Consider the following 10000-nt stretch of genomic DNA (forward strand, 5'->3'; position numbering starts at 1 on the left):
GGCGGAAGTAGAGCTGCAGCCCGTCCACGGGGTGCACGATGGGCACCGTCTGCATCTCCGGGAAGCAGGGCGTGGCCAGCTCCCAGCGCGCCGTGCTGACCAGCTCGACGGCCAGCAGCTTGAGGATGGCCTGCGCCAGCTCCTTGCCGATGCAGCTCCGCACGCCGCCGCCGAAGGGGATGTAGTGGAAGCGCCCCGCCGCCGGGCCCTCGTCCTGCCGGGCCGAGGCGAAGCGGTCCGGGTCGAAGGCGTCGGGCGGGCTCTGGTACACGGCCGCCGTCTCGTGCGTGTCCCGGATGCTGTACATCACGCTCCAGCCCTTGGGGATCTGGTAGCCCTGCAGGGGAGGCAAGAGCGGCCTCAGCCGTCGGGCACGTGGCGCAGGGCGCCCGCCCCACGCCGACCGGGCGGGCCCACTGCCCTGCCCCAGGGCTCAGGTCCCGGCGGCTCCAGCCCCCTTGCCTGGCTCGGGTTTAATTTTAAACATGGCCCTCCCTCGGGGCCAACCGGACCACCCTCCAGAGGTCGCTTCAGCAGCCCCTTAGAGAGCAGAGTTCAAGAGCAATCACTTCCAGCTACTCCCCCTGCCCCTCACCTGGCAGATTGCCCGGAGTCCTAGTGATCTGGGCAGGACTCCTGCCACGCCAGCCAGGGCTATATAGCCTGCAGCCCCTACCTACCCACGTACTTCTGACACAGGGAGGCATGGGCATTTACAGCAGTTTAACCTAGTGTTATTCCAGGGTAAACATGGAGTTCACATGCCCTGGCCAGCCCACACTAGTGTCAGTCAACAGGATAAAGGTGCTCCTTGGAAAGCCAGGAGTAAACTCCCTGGGACTGTTCAGACAGGGATAATCCTGTCTTCAGTAGGGGACTGAAGTACATGGCCTCCTGCAATCCCTTCCAATCCTGTGTCTACATGTCATGTGCCCATGGCTCTGAACACTTCATCCCTGAGTAGCCCTTGTTCAGTGCAATCAGGCTGGTATCAGCTCCCCTGCCATCTGGCGGAGCCAAGCTGCAATATCACCTACTGCAATCACTTACCTCAGGAGAGGCCGTCTGTCGGCTCAGTGCACCAGGGTAACTTACATTGGTATAAATGTCAACTGTTCATTACAGTATTAGGCTACATGCCTAAGAATATTTACTTAGGAGATGCTTAGTGCCAGCCCCCCAGTCCTGCTGTGTGATGTTACCCTTATATAGTTGCTGCAGTTTCTTAAATTTGAGCTGAAATGTTAATTGTTACATTACCCTGGTGCCAACTTAGTGTGAAAAACAAGGTCACCTGATAATCAGAAAGAGGCCCAGTATACATCTGGGCCCCACACAAGCAAATGGCTTCAGAAAAAAATCATGTCAAGATCAAATTGGTGACCTCAGTTTCCTGTGCTTATGAGGGCCCATTTCTTGGGGATAACATTCCCCTTTATCTTTACATACATTGCAAATTCTGATATAGCACTGATTTCCTGTGCATTGGTTGCCTGATCTTTCATTGTAGCAGGAGTTTCACACTAAAAGCAAGCTTGCCATATAGAACAGGGCTGTCCACCTGGTGGCCCACAAGCCACATGCATCTCTCCCATAAGCACCTTGGATTTCAGGGACCTGCCCCTGCAGCATGTGACTGGCACTTGTCAGCACCATACGCAGCCCCCAGCCACAGGGAAGTTAGACAGCCCTGCTATGGATAGGGAAATGTCTGAATAGTCACCACTTCCTCAGCTAGTAAACCAGATTTTTTAAACATCCAAAGGTCACTGGAGAAGAAAAACAATTTGGTGGAACAGCTGCACAACTGCACATACAGAGCCAAAGACATGAATAGCCATTTGAATCAAAGACAAATGTAGGTCCTCAGATGCTTGCAAGCATACTAATCACTTACATCCAGCTCAAAGGTCTGTAGTGCAGTTCTGTAGCCTCCAGAGACAGGGGGTAGCAATCGGAGAACCTCCTTAATCACACAGTCCAAGTAGCGCAGGCGGCTCAATTTCTCCAAGTTCATATAAGGCTGACAATCACACTCAGGCCCTGGGATCACAGGCCCTGTGGGCAGCTGGAGCCTGTTGGGCAGCTGGCCACCTTTCCCTGGCTGGTGGTCTGCATAAGGGGAGTCTGTATTCAAACACATTGCTTTTTGTGTCATTCTGGTGAGGCTGGACTCCTCAAGAAGCAGGGGCTGCAGAGAGGAGCCATCCTCCATCTCCTTTGCCTTCAGGTCTGGCTGCAGGTTACCATTTTTCTGGGTTCCTTCTGTTGTGGAGAGGCGATGCTGCTGACAGTCATTAGGCTTCCTTTCTTTCTCATGGATTATCAGTGTTGTTTGGCAAGGTTCAAGGTAGGGATTATTATTTTGGGAGATTACAGGTGAATAGCAATGACACTGCCTAGACAACTCACAGTCCACCAATTCCTGTCTTATTTTTTCTATTGCTGAGGGGTGCTTGAGTAGCAGAAGGATCAGGGAAGTGCTGGCACTAGCAGTGGTGAAGAAAGCAGCAAATATCAGCTCAATTGCTGACTCCTGGAAGATAATCAAATACCAGTTTTAAATGTATTTGTATTTTAATTTTTGAATCGTTCTTACACATTTTCCTAGCTCTGATTTCACTTCCAATATTGCAGTACTAGAACCTAAAAACTCTGTGGCTTTACTTGTATCACTTTATGTTGATCACATATTATACTGCAAATCATGTGTACTGTACTCTGATAATTTCATTGTTTCCTACGAATCTTATGCTACCATTTAACAGAGAAAAATACGGTTAAAGAAAGTTGTAAGCAAAATTTATACTAAACATTAATTTTCTGCCTTTAGTTGTGTGTCTGGGACATCCAGCTGCCAATCCCTCCAAATGGTACAATCAGATTGGGTCCAGGAGTCAAAATATCCACAGACGTTATAGCTGATGTCACACTTTTTCCAAACATTGAAGTCATGCCCTACTAAGAACCTCAGTTCCAGTACTACTGCAATCTAGCTATATCTAAGATGAGGTTAGGTTCCTAGCTTCCCTTTTTTCAAGCCCATATATAAAAGGCAGAGAAAGAAAATGTCTAGGTGTAGGATGTGAACTAATAATATTATGCTGCCTTTTTTAACTATGCCCAAAAGATTAGGCATCAAGTACATTGTCCCTGTATAACTATGTTTTTGCTGAGTCTTCCTCTTGTGTTCACAATAAAAGCCTTGCTTCTGCAGCATATTCACAGAGGACACATCAACATATCCCCCAGCTGTTGTTCCATATTTGTAAAGCCAGTTGTGCTTCCATCTTAATACTGCTGAGTACAAATACATAGATCTATCCAAAAGTGATTGGATCGTCAGCTGAGGTAAAGGCAAAGAGAGGGTTTAGATGAGATAAGGTGAAACAAGGAATGTCATGGTATGACTCCAGACCTTACCTTTCACCATCAGGCTAAAGCACTACAGTGGGAACAAGGGGATCCAAAGCAGTGCTGGCTATATCTTTAGCCCATTGGGAGTCAATAGCAAAATTACTATTGATTCCTTCAAAGCTCAGATTTAATCTACCTGGAGTTTTTCAAGACCTGGCACTTCTTTCATATGTGCCCAACTGCAACAGAGACCAGAGTCCTGGAACCAGAGAGGGAATTGCTTGGGAAAGTGTGAGACTGCATGAGGGAGGGGATGAAGGTGAGGCTAACTGGGACAGACAGGCCAGAATTAACACTGTGTACCTTGTGCTAGCCACCAGTGGGCTCAGCAGCAGGTAAAAGCCAACAGATCTCAGGGAGGAATGGGAAGAGCTGGTTCCTTTTTACACCAATACCTATGTGGTCCTGGAAAACCTTACGCTGGAAAAAGACTCTATTTCATAAGAGGAAGAGGTAAGACCACAAGCACAAGGAGAGTCAGCCTGAAGCCTGAAAGTACCTTGGAGCCAATGCAGGGACAACATGGGCCATATAATAATAATAATAATAATAACAACAACAACTTTTTGTGACTACCAGTCCTACATGTAGTTGATTGGCTAAAGCTAGAGGATGATTTGTAATGCTTCATTTTCCTTGTTTGGGTGGGTTCCAGTTTTGTCATTGTGCTAGTTCTTTGGAGAACCTTGAGGTTAAACATAAATTCAGGAATTACTGAGGTCTGTCCCCTTAATCTGTACTTAGAGCTCGCATAGGTATAAGCAGGAATTTTGCATTCTCAAGAAGAGAATGGGCCCCATAAAAAGAGATCCTTTATTTCCACAACTTGTAGTTGCACAAATACCTGTGCTTTCAGGGTAAAAAGGATTACATGGAAATCTTTGCATAGTGAAACTGTAACCCTGTCATTACTGAAGCAAACTCTGATGTTGTTGCATTAGTGGTAACTCTTTCATAGCCAATAAAGTGTGTTTTGGAGGCCTAACCTGGTATCTCTCCAGTCCAGTTCATTGTGGAAACTCCTAGATTGTCCTGCTTTTCTTCAAATTCTAATATTACACTTATTACTTTGGGTTTGATAGATGCCTAATCTCTGCCACAGTGCTCCGGCAACACAGTTCTGTTCCTACTGCATTCTCTGGCAGCCCTAAATCTGTACTACTACAATAATGGTATGCCTTCTCCTTCTGTGGCTTTAACTTTGCAAAGTAGTGGTTTTTAGTAAAATTGGCAGACTTAAATTATTGGATTTTTGCAATTCTTGTCATTTTATAGTTCATGTTGCATTTCTTCCATGAGTACAAGTCACAGCATCTTGAGGAAGCTGGAAAGTAATTTAAAACATGTTTACATGCAAAGTAAATCATGAAACTAGCTTGTTTTTCTAAAGCACCTAAGAAGTGTGACATGGTCAGGTCATTCAATTAGAAGAGCATTCTGCTGGCTTCTATTTTAGTAAAATAAGTTATTACATTTAAAAATATATGCTAGTTATTCTACAGTTCCTGGTGAGTTCTTTTTAAATATACCTGACATAGGAAGTTTCTAACCATACTGTATAGTATAGGCATATGCATACCTATAACTACCACATGCTCAAAGCCAAGTGCCCTCATATCATTGCTGTTTCAGTTCAGGTGAGACAAGCCACTTTTCATTACCTCTGCTTACTTGCTGGTATCCCCACAATTGCTCATATGATTATTGCTCTATAATATGCATTGGAGATGCACATTAAACAGGAGGCAATGCATTCCTTTACAAATTTAATCCATCAGATATTACAGTGCAATTTGTCATGTTCTGATCACTGTCACATACATCTATTCTAATTACATATAGCTGTTCCTATAGAATATCATCTTCCAAATTAATTTACAAGTTCACAATTATATTTACACTTTGAGATACTGTAGATTTTAATAGCTAAAATCCTATAAAAATCAATTTCTATTCAGTCACAAATGAACAAGGCTGTTTCTAAACTTATAAGAGTGCAGATTTATTTGCATTATACTTATACTAGGCATATCTACATGTTCATTAATGCACTTTAGTTACTGCACATTAAGTTTACTGCTTGAATAACCAAGTAGTAAATCAATGCACTGTAACTGTAGTGCCGGCATACGGGTTTAGTAATGCTTCCTGAGTAGTAGCCTAATACTGTTCCACAGTAGTGTATTAGCACTGTGTTTGCCCAGCACGCTACTGTGCAGTGTTATTAGGCTATTGCACAGTTAGCATCTCATATAGACATGCCCGCTGACACCAGAATATTACAATAGTAGTTTTCTTTCTTAGTTCTATGGCAAAAATCTCACTGCTCTTGATTGGGAATTCTGTCTGACCCAAAACTACAGAGTTTGGCCTTCAGCCACGGTGATACATCATACTTACTAGTCCATCATACACATCCATGTGGGGCAGCAATAGAATGCTGCCCCACACGGATGTGCATAATGGACTAGTAAACTTGATGCATCACCTAGTAGATGACCAAAGTGTAGGAGCAATTCTGTTACTCCGAGTGCATAAGTATCCCTATTACAGAACTAGGGAGACATCTCGGTATCTCTGGAAAGCAATCCTATTCCTGTATAGAGACATTCACTAAGGAGGTAACAGAATCGCTCCTACACAGTAACTGGGTAACTTTGTGAACTCTTTGGTCAGTGGGGGCCAACTGGTTTTGTTAGGCATGACACAAATTAGTCCTGCACTGTCCCCGAGTGCCTCTTGAATTCCCTTCCCTGCCCAGTCTGCTGCTCTGCTTTCTGCTCTAGGCGCCTTGGTTGATCTGATGTTCGGCTCCCTGCCCTATCCATCACTGTGCAACCTGTTCCCTCCCCAGGCTGATATGTGCCACACAGAGAATACCTATGCCATGTTGGCCAGCCCTTCACAAGGCAAAACAGATTTCTGCCCATGATGTGCAATATAGTTAATGACTTGGTGGTCAGGAATGACTCAACATCCAACTTTGTCTCATGGATTATATTAAAATATTGGTTCAAAGATGTCTGGGCTTACAGCTCTATGGACCACAGCAATACTAATACAGCTCCTGTTATAATAGGTGTTTGGAGTGGATAAGCAATGTATAACTGGGCTTAGGATGTCCAGAAACATTCTGACATGTACTGAGAACACTCTAATGTGCAGAGTGTTTATCCCAACAGCATAAATCTAGCTGTATTCCATCACAGAAGTATATAAAATAGTTATGTGGATGCCTAGAGATAAAAGCCAAGGGAACTGGGTAAAAGGGCAAAAGAGACATGCATTTACTTTAAACATATTCCTTCTGTTCAAATGCGAAGCAATATCACCACAACAAGGCAGTCTGTAGGTTTGGCAGCACCCTCCTCCTAAGATTCCTGTTTTACAGACAGCTTGGAAGCTTGCAGGACGTTACAAATTTTGCCCTGCCTAGTATCTTTGCTATTGGTAGGGTTTCAGACCCCACTCTCACTTCTAAAATAGCTTTTCTAACTCTATTTTACCCAGGTTGACTAGCTATATTTCATGCATTTGGGCATTTAGGAGAGACAGGTAGCTCAAAATTAACTTAATTCTCATTTGCAGTAGGTGCCCCAGAGAGCAGGAGCCAACCCCTCCTGGACAAACCACTTGAAAAGCAAGCATGTCAGAAGTATAACAAAAGGAGAGTTTTTACCTTCAGCTCCTGCATGGTGAATTCTTTGCCATGCTCCTTGGCACTGTTTATTATGATATCCAAAGCATCACTGTGACCTTCTGAATCATTCCTTTGAAGTTTTTCCTGTATAGCCTTCTCCATGTAGTCATGTAACATGTCCCGAGCTTTGATCCCCTGAGGAGTCAGACATGATTATTCAGTCTTCAGCACTGACCCAGAGAAGCAGGAACCCCCCTGCCTCCTCAGAAAAAAATGGTACTCAAACTCCACAAAACAAGTCACTCTAATTTCTAATACAGTAACATCAATAACTCCAACACAGAGTCCTTTTGTTGCCTAGAATTTCTTTTAGCCTCAGTCCCTTCCAACAAATAGGTAACTTGGGAAGAACAAGTTCACTTGTCTTTACTGTCACAAATTCATTGGTTTTCCTATTTAAAACCCCTGTACAGAGAAGTGAGGGCCAGTGGTATAAACATCACCATCACAGGAGCTTCTTGCTGGCTGTAAGGACTGACCCCAACATTCTTCTAGGGCTACAGAAAGCTCTTTGGTGCCTGGATCAGAAAGGATGCTGGGATTCAGGAACTCTGACCAGCCTTTCAGCAGTGACAATGTTTTACTATTCCAAATATGTATTAGCTAAAAACAGATTACTCACACCCAGCTGGGTACATTTGAGTGCATCTGCCAGAAGGTTTAATATCTATTAAAGTAAAACTCCATGCAACCTAACATCTAAATCTGGGTGAGTTAGAAGTGAAGTTGTCACTGTGTGAAATTCATAATGCGAGATGAATGGATTGTAAAAAGAAACTGCCTCAAAGTCAGGAGGGTAAGAAAGCTGGAGTGAAAAGAATGCAGGAAGGAAGTGGAAGCTGGTGACAGGCAAAATAAGACAAGTGACCAAGACTGTTAGGTAGCAGAGGTGCAAAGAGGAAGTGGGACTGGAAGTTGAGATGGGGACAACTAAGATTGCTTAAGCAAGAAAATGGATACAATGGGTCTGACGCCTGGGTGGCATACAGAGGTGAGGGTTAATTGATGTTAAGGCCAGAAGGGACAAATCTGTTCTCCGGAGACTGGGAACCAGTGGATGGGAGAGACTGCAAGTGGATGAGCTTCTGGAGGGGAAAACTGAGACTGGGAATTTAAACCAGGGGCACAGAATAGGAACTGAGACTAGCTGGGCAAACAGATTAAGACTAAGAGTTGGGGGAAAGAGGAGACTGGAAGGAGGTCCACAGAGGGAGACTGGGATTGGGACCCAGTAGGGAGAGAGAATGGTAGGAGGTGAAGGATTCAAGAACTAGAGGAAGAGACAGACTGGACAAGAAGCTTGGAGCTGAGACTAGCTAGGCAAGGAGACTGAGACTGGGAGCTGGGGAGGAACGGGAGAGCCGCGCTGGAGGAACGGAGCACACAGGTAACAAATTTGGTAAACAGGTAACAAAGCTGTACCTACCAGAGCACACTTCCCTATGAGATCACTAAGCCTCACCATTTTCTGCCGTCCACAGACATATGTAGAATCCATTGGCAGAGTCACCTTGCCATCTAGCGCTGAGCCACACAAGGATGACAACCTACGGCTGCTACTGATTATTTCCTTAGATCTAAACATTCCAGCCATGATGTGGGTGTCAGTATGAGGCCATCTGATGGAATTTCTTTTTAAGGGACCGTTTTTGAAAAATTAAGGAATTTATGCACAAAAAAAGTGTGTAACAGAGACAAGTTCCCTTTTCTGACCTCCATGCTCCTCCCATGCCCTGCTCCAACTAGTCAAAAAAAGGAGAGAATGCAAAAGAGCATACAATTAAGATGAAGGGGGCCAGCTGAACAAAGTGACATCTGCACCAGTTTACAGGTGTGGTGGAGTAGAGCGCATGCCTGTGATGTGGAAAGGTGAGGAACTGGCAGGAGCCTGGAGAAGCCCGTAGCTCGTAGAAAGGAACCTAATGAAAGGAATCCTGCTGAAAATCCTAGCACCAAGAAAGACAGCTAAAGTTTGCTCCAGGAAAAGCTCTGCAACTGTTTTGGCATTCAAACTTCATATAATAAGGAATTAAAGCCAACCCTGCCAGACTGGGGACAAAAAAAAGAAAAAGAAAAGAAAAGGAGACCTGTGGGGAGTAACTAAGACAGGCTATGAGGAACAAAACTGGGGCCAGGGCAAAACCTATCTGCTACTCATACCAGTGAAACCTGCACACAGCCTGACTCAAGACCCAAAAAGAGGATGTTTTCTGAAGTAAGGCTTCAAACAGAGGCCCACTGGGGTGGCAGGTAAAGAAGATACCCTGTGTGTTAACCTGGCAGTAGCCAACCATTTAATCTTGCAAGAGAGGAAGGGTTGGTTTGGGGGCGGGCAGGGAGCGCAGAGACCCTCACAGGACAGGACAGGACAGGACAGGACAGTGCTGCTGGCCAGGCTTTCCCGGGCTCTGCTCTGTTCTCCCTGCTGCCTCGGACTCGTGGGAGAGAGAGCAGGACAGAGCTAGGCAGACACCCCTGGGCCATCCCAGCTTCCAGCCTGCTCCTGGGCCGGGCCGGGCACCGTACCTTGCGCAGCCCGCTGAAGGGGATGTTGAGGGGCAGGGAGAACAGGTTGTCCACCAGCTGCTCGAAGGTTTGGGCCAGGTCCTTCAGCTGCCCCTCCTCCAGATTCAGTCCCAGCAGGATCCGAGCTGCAATGCGGAAAGTCAGGCTTTTGGCGGAGGCGTACACCGCGATGGAGCCGGGCTCGCGGCACCAGCTCCGCAGCTCGCAACTCACGGCCTGCTGGATCCGCGGCAGGTAGCTCTCCAGGGCGGCGCGGCTGAACACCCGGGCCAGGATCTGCGGGAGGGCGGACAGTGGGCGGCGGGCGCGGGGGCCGGAGGCTGCCGGGCAGCCGCGCTTTGGCCGCCGCTGGCCCGG

General features: G+C 46.1%; 1 protein-coding gene across 1 annotated transcript in view; it reads right to left on the reverse strand.

Moving 5' to 3' along the window:
* LOC109287154 (cytochrome P450 26C1) overlaps positions 1-10000 on the reverse strand; it is a gene marked incomplete at its 5' end in the record, with an annotated part of 12739 nt that overhangs the window by 1911 nt on the left and 828 nt on the right. Inside the window, 4 exons of the mRNA XM_019502117.1 lie at positions 4-337; positions 1898-2536; positions 7097-7252; positions 9644-9919. Coding sequence (XP_019357662.1) covers positions 4-337; positions 1898-2536; positions 7097-7252; positions 9644-9919 — 1405 coding nt within the window. The remainder of the gene's footprint in view (positions 1-3; positions 338-1897; positions 2537-7096; positions 7253-9643; positions 9920-10000) is intronic.

This window comes from Gavialis gangeticus, unplaced genomic scaffold (assembly GCF_001723915.1).
Source record: "Gavialis gangeticus isolate Ggan-Ray unplaced genomic scaffold, GavGan_comp1, whole genome shotgun sequence".
Lineage (NCBI taxonomy): Eukaryota > Metazoa > Chordata > Crocodylia > Gavialidae > Gavialis > Gavialis gangeticus.